The sequence below is a fragment of the Condylostylus longicornis genome, unplaced genomic scaffold (genome assembly GCF_029603195.1).
Source record: "Condylostylus longicornis isolate FDR11 unplaced genomic scaffold, ASM2960319v2 ptg000363l, whole genome shotgun sequence".
Classification (NCBI taxonomy): domain Eukaryota; kingdom Metazoa; phylum Arthropoda; class Insecta; order Diptera; family Dolichopodidae; genus Condylostylus; species Condylostylus longicornis.
Window position 1 is genome coordinate 25,866 of NW_026578325.1, and position 14,316 is coordinate 40,181.

The window sequence follows — 14,316 nt, forward strand, 5'->3', positions numbered from 1 at the left end:
ACACCCCATAATACTAGGGTCATCGTGACACAGCGCGCACTCTCGATTAGACCCCCCCGTACCCGATACACATTTTTTGCAAGCGACAGAGCACCACGCGGAACCTTCCTTCAATAAAAAAGCGCAGATAATAAAAAGAAATGCGATACGAGAATTCATTTTTTTGAGTGTGGCCCGAGAACCTCGTGCGCAATCCAGTTCCGGAAATACTGACCCGATCTATTAGGTGCGGGTCGGTAAAAAAAAACGTTTGGTAGCATAAGTTTGGTTCGAAACCTCCGTAGCCTTTCTTTTTATGGAGATCCCTCTTCTCGACCTTTGAACTGGTTTCAGTTTGCTCGGAGTTGTTTTCTAGATTTTCTTCAAGGCGTCGTCTGTAGAATCCACCATGACCCCTCCCCCCAAAACGGCCACCACCAAAGTTGCGAAACTGATTAAAATTGCGCTGTCCTCCACCAAAAGAGTCATACGAACCAATTGAACAGAATGGGGAACTTGCTCCAAAGCCTGAATTGCCGAAGCCAAAGGCGTCGTTAGTTCCCGCACTTCCGAAGAAACTGAGCAACAGAGCTGTGGGCGATAGAGACCAACCAATAGAAGGGGGACATGACAAATATGATGAAAAACAGCCTGAAAATTCCATGTTACGCAACCAGAGACACATGCAAGGTGCTGTTCCAATGGATATCCCGATCGGTTAAAGAAAAAACAAACTATGTGTTTTATCATTCATCGGAATGAGGAAGTTCGAGACTTTAAAATGCAACAAGCGAAATTGGTATGTAAAAACTGAAGCCCATGAGACCTTACCACTGATGGAGTCAACGCGGCCGGATTACATCATGCAATCCATGTAGCAGACGCCAACCTTTATTTAATTCCAAGATTCTAGCTCTCTCCGGATCTTCTTTTTTATACCCACCCATTTACCATCATTGATTCGCTCTCAACTCCGCTCCAACCATTCAACAGAGTTTTTTTGTCGCCATTCAACTGAGGGAGATGGCAAGCACATCGCGAGAATAGTTTCTTACATCACTGTCAACTAATCTTCACATGAACAATTTCTATTCAAGCACGATAATCTTCACATGAACAATTTCTATTCAAGCACGCCTTTCCGACAAAGACCCAAATATGGAAGACGAGCTCATTTATTGTCATGTTCAAAAAAAAAGGGAGCGGTACTAGCGAGGCCACGATTCCAACCAGCTGATTAAATTGGTGCGCTTGATGTCAATCGTGAATAAATGAATCTTCGGATTCAGTTTCCGGTATTGCATGGAGGTTTTCTCCTTTTTGGATTTTCTCCGTTATTTTTGGATTCAGTTTCCGGTATTGGTCTGATGAAATGCATCCGAAGTTAAATAACTTAGGATGCGACCACAGGTTCTCCTCGACGCAATTCCACCACACACTGGATGGATGTGGAGGAATGTAGGGTAGGGAAATCAAGTCAGAGTGGAGTTATGGCTAAGCAAGAGAAATGACTCTTTCCCTTAGGACCGGCTAACCCATGTCCAATTGCTGTTCACATGGAACCCTTCTCCACTTCAGTCTTCAAAGTTCTCATTTGAATAATTGCTACTACCATCTGCACTGGAGGCTATTCCAGGGTGGCTTTGTCATTGCATTTGATTCTGGTATTCTCTTTTGGAATTCTAATCTTGTTGGGTTGAAGAAAAGAGAAGCCATCAATATGCACACTCTCAAGAACTGATTGTAGCACAGTTTATTCCCTTGTGCATGCAGACCTCACTGAATCATATTACAGCCGTAAGAAGATCAAACTCACTGAGTTAAGGCGATCTTTATTTTGATGCACAGTGTTCAAGTTGAACCAACTTTGCCATCTAGGCGATTGGCCTTCAATTTCAAGAGAGCTGGACGCCATCACAGGTCAGAGTCCGCAGCTGAAAGTCTCCCAGCGGATTTGTGAATCGATCAGTCAAGAAGGTTGACAGCAATTTGTTCGAAGCTTGGGAGATCGGAGAAAACAAACGAAACGAGAGCCTTAGAAACAATTCTCTGGCTGTGCTAAGAAGAGTGTTTTTTGATAGTATCCAAACTGGCAGTGAAGGTTGGGAGAGGCTAATCAGAAGTTAAGAAGAGTCTGTTTAGAAAGTAACAATCGCATACAAAGAGGAAGCGTCGTTGAGGGCTCACCTTTGATAGCTTGCAAACAAATGATATTGTCAACCGGTTCCAAATCCAAGCTGTGAAGATCGTTGTGTCCTTACCAGAGGGGCTTAGCAACCTGTCGATAGCTTAACATCATTAGGTGACCGAATAACAAAGATGGGGGTCCTTCACCGCATTGGACGATTCTCGGCGCAGTTGGTTAAGCAACGAGTGTTAAGAGGCGATGGCCGGAAGAAGAAGTTTTCAATGCGTCCACGAGAGATGCAGCAAGAGAGACCAATTGATCTTTGTCTTTACAGGGAAAATCGCTCTTTACTAGAAAATCTCTTCATAGACAACAGAAAAATTTCAGAAACAAGAAAAATAGTGATTGATCCAGATTCTATCAAAAAATGAGAAAGATGGAGCACAAAGAACGAGCGATGCGCAGTGAAGAGAAAACTAGACGAGATCTTCAGCGGAATTGCTCGCTATGTACAGAAAAATTTCCAAGACGAGAAGAAGACGAAGCAAAGAAATCTACAAAGCCTTTCACCAAACCCTCATTCGCTCGAATAAACGGTGTCGAAGTTCAGACCAGATCAAACGGGTTTCTTGCACAGAGCTTCCGACAATGCTTGAATTTTCTTCCGCTCGACGAACCAGATAAGGAATTACAAGATCGATCTGATAATCAAATTAATGAGGAATGATTAATGTCACATTGATGGATAATTCATGCCATGATGATAACTCATACGTGATGATCCTCTCATCCGTGATAATATGCTTACTGGTCCATAGGGGGTGTATTTGTAGACTCGACATCCAGCCTTGGATAAAATCAAACTAATGTGGTCGCACATTCCTAAAAGTTGTCCGAATGAGACCGGCAAATTGCGTAAATCTTGTCCTGCAGCTTTTTGAGACAGAAGAGCCGCGGCCAAACGGGCAGAGTCTTCGTTATGGGTTCCTGAAGAGTTTCAACTAATCAAAACTATAATTTTTTCAAAATGGTCATAAAGACTATAATCTTTTCACTCACCGCAAAGGAGCTCTGAATTCCCAATATTTTTAATCATGAAACGAAGTCCTTCGTTGAAAGACTCGTGAGTTGCATCGATGGAATTATGAACAGGCGAATCATAATGCGCTTCTTCGGCGCATCGCCGCTCTTGGAACATGTATGCACCGCGAACCTGCATGATAATAATTAATGATGAATATAATCAATCACTAAGACTATATAATCAATCACTACAAAATCACTAAGACTATATAATCAATCACTACAAAATCACTAAGACTATATAATCAATCACTACAAAATCACTAAGACTATATAATCAATCACTACAAAATCACTAAGACTATATAATCAATCACTACAAAATCACTAAGACTATATAATCAATCGCTACAAAATCACTAAGACTATATAATCAATCACTACAAAATCACTAAGACTATATAATCAATCACTACAAAATCACTAAGACTATATAATCAATCACTACAAAATCACTAAGACTATATAATCAATCACTACAAAATCACTAAGACTATATAATCAATCACTACAAAATCACTAAGACTATATAATCAATCACTACAAAATCACTAAGACTATATAATCAATCACTACAAAATCACTAAGACTATATAATCAATCACTACAAAATCACTAAGACTATATAATCAATCACTACAAAATCACTAAGACTATATAATCAATCACTACAAAATCACTAAGACTATATAATCAATCACTACAAAATCACTAAGACTATATAATCAATCACTACAAAATCACTAAGACTATATAATCAATCACTACAAAATCACTAAGACTATATAATCAATCACTACAAAATCACTAAGACTATATAATCAATCACTACAAAATCAGTAAGACTATATAATCAATCACTACAAAATCAGTAAGACTATATAATCAATCACTACAAAATCAGTAAGACTATATAATCAATCACTACAAAATCAGTAAGACTATATAATCAATCACTACAAAATCACTAAGACTATATAATCAATCACTACAAAATCACTAAGACTATATAATCAATCACTACAAAATCACTAAGACTATATAATCAATCACTACAAAATCACTAAGACTATATAATCAATCACTACAAAATCAGTAAGACTATAATCAATCACTACAAAATCAGTAAGACTATAATCAATCAGTATAATTGAATTAATCTTACGAGTTTGACAGAAAATTTATATCCAAAAACTTCTGCCCTTTTTGCGTCACACATGAGCTTTCCCAGAGAATTCTTCAGGTACATTTGGTAGGTATTATAAATGAGTCCAGGAGCCGAATGAAGATCTTGGTTCGGATCCCTGGGCCTGTTCAATTTCTCTTGCTGTTCAACAGCAAAATAGTCAATCGCTGTTTGGAAGAACGTTTGTTCTGCATCGACAAGCAAACGGATTTCTGGATCTCTTGACGATTCTGCGATTCGGTCCATTCGTGCTGATGCGAGTTCAATCGCTTCAACATCACTCGTTGATAGCCAACAGCGTTTCAATACGTCTGTATTAATCGGATTGGAAGGAACGACAGGAGCGGGTAATGATGCCAATCGCTGCGGTGTGAAGTACTTGTGCCATTGGAAAAATGAAAGGGTCAATTTCTGGTTCTCCAACGATCCAGGCTGACGAAGTGCTTCAGTATACATCTTTGCGGCTGATGCTGAAGAAACTGACGGCCATAACGCTGTTACTATGGATGTAAATTGAGCTTGCGTGAGGGTCTGATTCATCAACAGATGATGATCCCGTGGATCTGCAATAACAGAAACTCCGCCATCCAGCTGAAGAGAGCCACATGCAGCCGCGAAAGCGTGATGCACAAAGTTCAACGTCGTTGAGAGTTTGCGCAAGAGAGCTGGGTCGCAAATAGAAGTCACTTTTATAGCGACGAACGCGAAGTTGCCTTTGGCTTCTCCGGCTGAAACGAAGTGATGCAGATATGAGTAGCCACATACGACTTGAGAATTATAAGAGGTTTCAAATTTGACTTTAACATGTCACTCATCTGTAGATTGACGTTCCTATATTACCTTTCTTACTTTCTTTTTCTTTCATTTGTGCCGCTGATCGAATCGCATCTTGAGTTAAAATAACATTAGAATCCAACCATTTTGTTACGTCCGCTTTTTCTTCAGAACTTTCAGCAGCAAAATCAACGATGCATCCAACACCCTGACGAAAGAAACAAATGATAGAAAATTGAGATTCTACTCACCAAATCGTTGAGTCGTTGACCAGTTTTTACCAGGCCGTCAAGGTCTTCACCGCCGCAAAATTGGTTGAATAGTGTTGTTCTAATGAGCGCCATCGTTACTCTCTTCCCAAAAAGGCTGTTCGATAAATTAATCAGCCTATTTGAATTTTTTGCCACTCCTACAATAACAATATCGCATCGCGCCTTGAATTTGTTTTACACTATATCACGATCAGACATTATAGCTCTCCCTACCGGGAATTCGGAGCGCTTGGAGCAAAACTGCCTTTTTTGATCAGCTCGCTTGAAGAAATGGACCCAAATGCCAGCTTGGGGTCATCAAACGTGAGATTGCCGAGATCGATTGCCTCTTTTCGCTCCTTTTGTTTTCCGATTTTCATCCGGATTTTTTTTCTTTCGCCGGAGTAGATGCATAAGCAAGAGATGCAAAAAGGCAACGATTCCACACAGGAGTTGAAGCTAGGTAGCAGGCTGGCAAGAATTCAATACGTCGAAGGGCTGCTCCCTTTGAGAAGAAAAACGAAGTACCACGTGAGAAACCAAACATTGAAAAATAATCACAGACCTGAACCTGCAGTTCAACTGTTGGTAATTCATGACGACGAGATAATTGATTACTGGTGCGGTATAAGTTTTCCAGTACCGTCTAAAAACAAGTTGAGCCTTCCTGCACTGACTGATCAGAAAATAAAACATCTGGCAAAACTGCATCAACAACTCGATCTAACGCAGAAATGAGTGATTCGCCGATTGTGGAATTCGCTATTTCTTCTTCATCTTCTTGTAGCATGGGGGAAACGCTTGCATCTATTGGAATAGGGCCGCCTTTATCACTGGGGGAGGGGTGGTTTTCGGGCAAGCCGTTTTCTTGTCGAACAACTCTTCTTGTCCTTCCGTCTTCATCATCACTTGATTCCGATTCATAAAACAAATCAGTGAACATGGGATCAGACAAGAAACGAAGAGGGAGGTTAACGAGAGCAGTTACACCTGCAGTAACACGATAAACACATCAACAATGATATAAGAACTTGTACCCGCTAAAGCCTGAGAAATTCGTGATTGAGATGGTTCAGTTACGGGCGCCGCACTCGAAGGTTCTGAGTGTTCTAGAGAGGAATCTGCTAATGATGAAACTGCAAGGGAAGACACTCCGAGTGATGGCGGTTGATAAGACCGTGTGGGATTGAGCGGCACATCTACAAGAAACCAAGACACGTAAGAATCAATTCTGACAATCATGTTTTCTGCACGAACAATCGTACCATTTTCAGCAATTGGGAATGCAGCACCATCAGATGCCAATCGCTCGGCTTTGGTTTTAGGGAACGGGGCTTTGCTTGTCAGTCGAATCACCCAATCTGCAGACAAAGACAAATTTGAAAACCAATTAAGAATCCTTTTTGAATTTCACAGTTGATTCCATCACGAGTTGAAGGCATCAAGTGAATCACCTGCAGCAGCTGTTAGTGTTTCTGAGATTTCAAAATCCGTTTCTTCAGCGTCACTATAATCACTTTCATCATCTGAGTCACTATTGAGCGGAATCAGACTTCTAGACCTTCCTCGATCCATCGAATTACCAAATCCAGTAATACGAGGGGAGATCAAACTCAATGATGGAATCTGAGGTTTTGGATATGGAACGACACCAATTGGAGGACGAGAAGAACACACGGTCTCAGTTGATGCAGGAGCACGTTGATCTTCAGAGATATTGTCAGAAATTGATGGAACACTCGAAGTTGGGAAATTTGAGAGCCCAATTGAAGAATCTCCATCATCAATGAAAGTACTTTTTGATGAAGTTGGTAAAGAAGTAAACAATGTGGGGCCAGTCATTTCAGGTAAAGGGGAATGGAGTAATGTAGAAGCAGCATCAAAGCTGTCATGACGCCAAGCTTGAAGATGTGGTGGTCGATAGGATCCTATATGACTCCCATTTGGACTCGAAGGTGTTGGTTGACTAGGAAGATAATTATAATTCTCTTCGACGCTGTGCCGTTGTCTTCTATCATTGGAATCGACATCAACAAAATCTTCTGAATCATCATCGATGGCATCGTCTTGATCAGATGATTCTGCGATTGATGGTCCATGAGCCTCAAACTCTGGAAAACCGACAACGGCTAAAACAGCACTCGACAGCGACGCCATATATCGTCCCAATTTTGATGGACGATTGGAGCGCATGCCATTAATTTCGTCGTTGTTAGGAACTTGAACCACATCCTCATTAAAATGATCAGCCGCATTCAACACTTCTCTTTCTTGATTGTCTTTGTTATCAAACTCGTCGTTATTGTGGTTCAGACGATTTAACGCCATGCCCCAAAAAAGTACACATATATTGCACCAGTTGATGCAGATGTCACAGATGAGAAAAATCAATGTATAAGAAATGACATCTCAACAAACGTGGGGAGCCTCAACCCCTCTATCAATGTTCCGAACCTGAATTGGTGAAAAAATTGATGAGCTTGAAGCAAAGCAGGAAATCCTCATTAGAATGGTGCTTGCCTGTTGAGGTGAATGTACTTGACTCCCTGTGAAATTGCGATGTGTCGTGATGGCGTTTTTATTGTTGAGGAAGATAATTGAAGTAATTTTAAATCAAGAAGGTGTAAAAAAGCAACACGATATGACTGAAAAGTAAAGGAGTACAACATGATCGCAAATACAGATGACGAATAACAGGGAAAGCACAGAAGGAGTGTGGGCAAACACGGATGGAGTACAAACCTCATTGCATGTTGATGAACTCCTTTCAGAATCCGCTTTATTGATGACCATCACTTCTCTCATTATCAATGGCCACGTTTTTGGGACAACTTTCTTTGCATACAATCGCGATACAGCAACTAAGACGATAAGTTCTGGTAAAGAGAGTTGTTTTAAAATCTCATCATGATAATGACTCTGCGAAATAAAGAGAGTAGCAGAAATTGTCTTAAAAAGAACAGTAACGGGACTCTATAGATGAGAATATAGATGAGAATATAGATGAGAATATAGATGAGAATATAGATGAGAATATAGATGAGAATATAGATGAGAATATAGATGAGAATATAGATGAGAATATAGATGAGAATATAGATGAGAATATAGATGAGAATATAGATGAGAATATAGAGTGAATGGGCTTAAAAGCCGCAGCTGCTTATTTGAGAAATATTGAAGACTAGAAATGCCCGCGATACATGAAGGCGTAAAAATTGATTCTGCTTGTGGAATGGTAACACTATTTGAGCAGCCTCAGTGATCATCTCGCCTTGCTACGTTTACCTCCCAGTCTATTGCCTTCTTAACGCTTGGCGCTAAATCAACGTTTTGATGAATTTCAAGTGGAGCCTCGTTAGTTTCATCGATTTTTCCGTAATTCTCTTTATCATCGAATCTTCTGTCATAACAGTCAGTTTGAAAAAGAGATTTAAAAAAGAGATTGAAATTTTATGAGACTTCACTTACGGCTTCTTACTTCTCCTGGCTGAGATTCTATAGAACATTTTAGAAATGAGCACCTGCCATCATAAAAATATCTGGTTTTACTTACGGGGAAACCACTGGATTGGAGTCTCGCTGTCTCTTCCTTCTTCGTCCGCTTCGTTGCGAACTGCCATTCACGTCTTCAGGTTTCGTCTCAACGTTGTGCGATTTGAACTCTTGTGTATCATATTGTTCTGAATGGGGCGTGTGGTGGAGAAGAAGCTCGATCAGTGGCTGCATCGCAATTTTTAACGGACAATTAGCAGTTGCACTACAGAAAGCTAGAAATTTCTGTAAATGAAAACATCAAGACCATTTTGGAGATTTTTGACGTGAGTGGTGCCCCCCGAATATATTTCACCCAAATCTTTTCCTTCGTACTTGATAGAGATCCGATTCAAACGAAGAACTTATTGCGTTCAACGCCGTTTGAGTTTGGGACGTTATCGTTTCCAATTTTTTCGTTGTTTTTGCAGGTTGATGATATTCGATCAGACATTTCAAATTTCTTTCGACATTTTGTTTCAACTCCTGCGATGAATCGAGCTCAAAATTGATTCACAAATAATTGATTACCAATTTGTGAATCAATCCTTACACGAGATGTTTGTTCCATTCCACAAAAGATTCGATTTAATCCAAATCGGGATTTCACTCTTTTTTCGAATCGACTCGTTATATTCACTGTGGATGCCATTCCAACTATTCCGACGCAAACCCCTTTTCTGTGAATCAAGTTGAATAAACTGTACAACACAGTCTGACGCCCTACGACTAAACCCTCTAATTCAAGCACCAAAATCGGTAGACATTCCAATTTCTTCAACGCTATTAATAATTCTGTAATTAATAGAATATTCTCTTGAAATGGAAGTGATTTTAACTCTTGCGTTAATGGATCAAGATCATCACTCGAATTCACTACTTCCCTTTCTTTCACTTTCGTTCCTTCTTTAATCGCCCATTTCAAACTCTCAGTAATTCTATTCATGAGCTCATTCGAGTCAATGTATTGCATACTTCGACGTCTTGGTCCCCCCATCAGTTCCTTCCAAAGCGTTCCTTTCTTCTCTTCTGATGCAGTTTCAATGATTCCTTTCACTAACAAGAATAACTGTCTCACGACTGATTTCAGCAAACCGATTTCATTTGCATCAATTCCAGAAATTCCGACAGCCCGTAAATCAAATCCAGATGCATTTTTCATCGAAGTTTTCATCGAAGTTCGTTTTTTGATGTTTGTAGATCTTAATTGATTAACGAGGAGAATCGATGTTTCAACCAGAGACACTTTTGGGACATCAGGGGGGCCAACAAGAATCGTTGCAAAACTTTGTTGTGAACTGATGCAAGATTGGAACAGTTGAGAGAGTTGGACAAAGACCCCATTTGTATCTTCACTCAAATCTTTTGAATTATTTATTGTGTTCCAATCAACATAAAGAGAAGTGGCATCGAGTTCAAGTTGGCGCATCAGCATCCGAACATTTCTGTTGACGTCGAAATCCATTTCTTCAACAGCTGATATCCCAAAGTGACAGGCAGTCCTGATCAGGTACAGGAGAGTGTGTCCCAATCTTCACCAAACAATCGATCATCAGGTTCCTCGGTCCCCGCCTTTTTTGACGACCTTTGCAACACTAGTCGGGATGTCTAAGAGAACAAAGAAGGTGAGAAAAGAGGACAACACTCTCCCAACACTGTTGCGTTCACTCTGTCGCGTTCAATTTAGGTCGGTGTCACTGGGAAGTACGGTACGAGGTACGGGGCGTCGCTGCGTAAGCAAGTGAAGAAGATCGAGATATCGCAGCACTCGAAGTACCAATGCCCCTTCTGTGGAAAGGTAGGATCCTCTTCTATCAGCGATCCTCTCCTATTACTTCTCATCGCTCACATTGCTGTGAATTTCAGACTTCCGTCAAGCAAGCTTGTGTTGGCATCTGGAAGTGTCGTGGATGTGACAAAACTATGGCGGGTGGAGCTTGGATTCTTAGTACTCCTGCAGCTGCAACTGCACGGTCAACTGTTCAGCGTCTACGCAAGACTATGGCGACAGCAGAGTAGTGGTGACTGTGTTTTCGTGGTGTCCCAAAACTACCAAAACTTTGCATTCATCGCTATATGAAAAATAACAAGTTGACCTGATGAAATTCTTCGCTGTGTGCTCAGCTGTGTGTAATTTCTTGAGCGTGTGTACATTGATCACCACTTCTCTACAGCGCCGTAAAGTTTCTGTGGCCAATGGAAAGCTACATCAAGACAATGAATATCCGATTGATGTGCCTCACGGCTTACGTAGTTCGCCCAAGTCCTTTTTCCGGTTGTGAGTGATTGGAGGCCCTTCTCCACTGGTGTACCCAGCAATATACACGCCTCCCTTGTCGGACGTGACAATGTCAGAAGGATCCCAAGCCATGAAACGTCGGAATGATTTATAACTAAGGTATCCCAACGCACTTAATCCAAAAATCTTCAGAATTAATAAAATCAGAATAATGTGCAAAAATAAAGATGAATACAGAGTGTGAGACGCACCTTGGAAAATAAAGCGATCGAACTTCTTTGGGGTACAAATTGATTCATATTGACGGTTTTTGTGTTGTTGGGTGAAAGTGGAAGAAGACAAAACGAAAAACTGTAGATTGAAGGAGAACGCACCAAGCCGCTCCTGTTATGTTTGACAGTGAAGATTAGAAAAATCTATACAAAAATTACATCCGGAACGGTGCCTCAATTTCAACATCAGCAGGCGGAAAACTGAAATGTTCTCTTGGGGCGGTATAGCGGACTGAAAGAGTTTCCAGCATCGCTTCTTCGTTTGAGAGAAGTGGTGGGAAATGCTCTGCTATCACTTTTGTCCTTCCGTGCGTTGGAGGGGGGCCTTCTGCACTTGAGTATCCTGGAAAGTAGAGCGATCCATCTGGTGATTGAACGATTTCAACGGGATTCCATGCGAAATACTTGCGCGCAGCCGCATAAGTGAAGTATCCGAGAGCTCCTCCAAATAAGATCTAGAGGAAAACAGGATATACAGAGAGAACGAATAAAGAGCCACACCTTTGCAATTGATATTCGAGATGACGCCGGGGCAACAAATTTAGACATTTGTCTGAGTTGCTGTTCTTCTATAGATACATAGGAAAAGGTCCCAGGTATTGCGCCAAAAAAACTCGTAAAAATTCATTGAGGTGGCTTTGCTTGAACAAGACCATCCTTCTCCCATTGCGTAAACCTGAACACACAAACCAATAGCTTCCTAGCGCTCCGAGGTAAAGCGCACTACTGACGTTGTATCCTTTATGTGTTCAAGAAGTCGTGTTTCCATATCTTGGACTTCTTTTTCTTCCTTTCGTTGTTTTGTGTAAGCGTACCAGCCTGCAATAGCAATGCCACTCCCTAGTCCAACAAGTACTTTTTGGTTCCGACTCAGCATATTTCCAAGCCCGTTCCCTTTCGCTAGATATTTCGAAGGAGTAAATTCAGTTGAGCGTGACCCAACAGTCCTGGAGAACCTTTAAAAAAATGAGTTATGGACGCGGCCCTGCGGACATTAATCAAATATACGAGAGAAATCAAGAAGCAACAGTTTATGTTGGAAATCTAGACACTAAAACTGATGAGGAGTTGTTATGGGAGGTTTTTACCCAAGCAGGTCCCGTAAAAAACGTTCATATTCCACGGGATAAAGTGACAGGAATGCATTCGAGTGAGTGTCATCATGAGGTCATTGTGTTCACATCGAATCATCATCTATTGAATCACATCTTTGACATTTTTTATCTTTTTGTCTAAATTTTCTTTTTATCTTTTCCTCAGATTATGGATTCGTGGAGTTTCAGCTCGAAACAGATGCAGATTACGCTTTGAAGGTGTTAAATATGCTCAAGCTGTATAGCAAACCGATTCGGTGTAATAAAGCAGCTCAAGATAAACGGACTCTAGAAGTTGGAGCAAATTTGTTTATTGGCAATCTTGACCCTGAGGTAGACGACCACATACTGCTGGATACCTTTTCTGCTTTCGGGAATTTGCTGAGTGCGAAAGTCATGCGCGATCCAGAAACAGGAGAACATCGCGGTTTCGGTTTTGTCTCTTACGATGCATTTGAATCCAGTGATGCCGCATTAACAGCAATGAACGGACAATTCATATGCGATCGTCCCATTCATGTTTCTTACGCGTATAAGAAGGATACTAAAGGTAAGAACTCAAGATCAGAGAACTCAACACTCTTCTATCTCGTTTCATTAGGTGAACGTCATGGTAGTGCGGCTGAACGGCTTCTTGCTGGAAGTCGTCAAACACTCATGAAAGATCAACAACAGCAACAAGTTATGGCAAATGTGATGACTTCAATGATGACATCAATGGCAATGCCACCTCCAGTTCAAGCAATCCCTGGTCAGTCTTTTCTTGATCTTGCATTCATTGATTTTGATTCTTTCCAGCACCTCCTCCTCCTGTTTTTGCTCCCACTTCTGCTACTGGCGCACCAATTCTCCCCCCAACAGGAAGAGGTAACTCCTTCCATCACTTCTTTTTTTTTAATTTTTGTTTTATTTGCTTTCCTAGATGAGCTTCCTTGTATCAACCCATTCCCAGCAGGGATGCCCATGTTCCGCCCCCCAGTACGCTCCCCTGTGTTCAAGATCCCTTCCACATGTTTTTGCTGTTGTCTTCAGTTCCCTTTGCCCCCAGGAATGCACATGCCGATGCCTCCCACCATGTGAAACTCTTAAACGTTTTTTGTTCCGTCCGCTCAGACATCTGCTGCTTACTTGATACCCAACAGGAATGAGTGTTTGAACCTGAAGGGAGCCAACGTTGCGCTTGGTAGTGGTATTGTAGTGAATAAACGAAATTCACTTTAATAAAAAAATCTGGGCATACACTTCACTACGAAACAATCTGCAGTATTATTGTTCTTTTGTCAGTTCTTTGCGAAACCCATCCAGCTGATTCCAATTTGTGAAAAAAGAGCTTTGGAGTCACGTCACAGTTCTTCCCTTCAATTTAGAATTCGACTTCCTCACACACCACTTCCATAAACGATTTTCCAGTTGTTAGCAGATGATGTGCGCGTTGCAATTCAGACAAGATTCTTTTCATCCGCTAAAAGCCATCATTTTTTCAATTTTGCATTCCTTTGAAGCTTACCCCAGGTTGCAGCACTCTGCCGTTTTCGAAAGGGTCGTCGATAGATAAAACGTAGTACGAGTCGAGACGTCTCTCTCCGTTCAACACTCTAAGAGAATTAACTCAGATCAATGACGTTGTTGGTAACCCTACTTTGAATAATCATGGAACTTGAAATCCGGTATGGGATTCAATTCAAAATTTGGCAAGCTTTCGTTGGAAGGCTCTTCGTTGCTAGTAGCAGTCACTCTTCCGCAAACGCACTTTTTCTCTTGGCTTATTAAACATTC

At 41.0% G+C, this 14,316-nt stretch overlaps 3 protein-coding genes across 3 annotated transcripts; 2 read left to right on the forward strand and 1 right to left on the reverse strand.

The window, feature by feature from the left end:
* Positions 1–2,840: 2,840 nt before the first annotated feature.
* Positions 2,841–5,494, reverse strand: LOC129617000 (proline dehydrogenase 1, mitochondrial-like). The gene is made up of 5 exons (XM_055532460.1): positions 5,402–5,494; positions 5,217–5,358; positions 4,356–5,143; positions 3,167–3,320; positions 2,841–3,094 (listed from the first exon to the last, which is right to left on the reverse strand). The coding sequence occupies exons 1-5, from the start codon at positions 5,492–5,494 to the stop codon at positions 2,841–2,843; spliced, it is 1,431 nt and encodes a 476-aa protein (XP_055388435.1).
* A 5,045-nt stretch (positions 5,495–10,539) lies between these two features.
* LOC129617002 (60S ribosomal protein L37a-like) lies at positions 10,540–10,954 on the forward strand. Its single transcript, XM_055532462.1, has 3 exons — positions 10,540–10,560; positions 10,623–10,733; positions 10,802–10,954. The coding sequence occupies exons 1-3, from the start codon at positions 10,540–10,542 to the stop codon at positions 10,952–10,954; spliced, it is 285 nt and encodes a 94-aa protein (XP_055388437.1).
* Positions 10,955–12,412: 1,458 nt separating this feature from the next.
* Positions 12,413–13,862, forward strand: LOC129617001 (splicing factor 3B subunit 4-like). Its single transcript, XM_055532461.1, has 5 exons — positions 12,413–12,596; positions 12,707–13,090; positions 13,142–13,291; positions 13,339–13,407; positions 13,825–13,862. Exons 1-5 carry the CDS (start codon positions 12,413–12,415, stop codon positions 13,860–13,862), a joined length of 825 nt encoding a protein of 274 aa, XP_055388436.1.
* The last annotated feature ends 454 nt before the right edge of the window (positions 13,863–14,316 follow it).

Coding starts and splice junctions, on each gene's coding strand:
- LOC129617002 (XM_055532462.1), top strand. CDS start 10,540: ATGTCTAAGAGAACAAAGAAG. Junction 10,561..10,622: donor TGTCTAAGAGAACAAAGAAG/GTGAGAAAAGAG, acceptor CGTTCAATTTAG/GTCGGTGTCACTGGGAAGTA. Junction 10,734..10,801: donor AATGCCCCTTCTGTGGAAAG/GTAGGATCCTCT, acceptor TGTGAATTTCAG/ACTTCCGTCAAGCAAGCTTG.
- LOC129617001 (XM_055532461.1), top strand. CDS start 12,413: ATGAGTTATGGACGCGGCCCTGCGGACATTAATCAAATATACGAGAGA. Junction 12,597..12,706: donor AGTGACAGGAATGCATTCGA/GTGAGTGTCATC, acceptor TCTTTTCCTCAG/ATTATGGATTCGTGGAGTTT. Junction 13,408..13,824: donor TCTCCCCCCAACAGGAAGAG/GTAACTCCTTCC, acceptor TTCTTTTGTCAG/TTCTTTGCGAAACCCATCCA.
- LOC129617000 (XM_055532460.1), bottom strand. CDS start 5,494: ATGGCGCTCATTAGAACAACACTATTCAACCAATTTTGCGGCGGTGAA. Junction 5,144..5,216: donor AGAAAAAGAAAGTAAGAAAG/GTAATATAGGAA, acceptor ATAATTCTCAAG/TCGTATGTGGCTACTCATAT. Junction 3,095..3,166: donor GAATTCAGAGCTCCTTTGCG/GTGAGTGAAAAG, acceptor GAAACTCTTCAG/GAACCCATAACGAAGACTCT.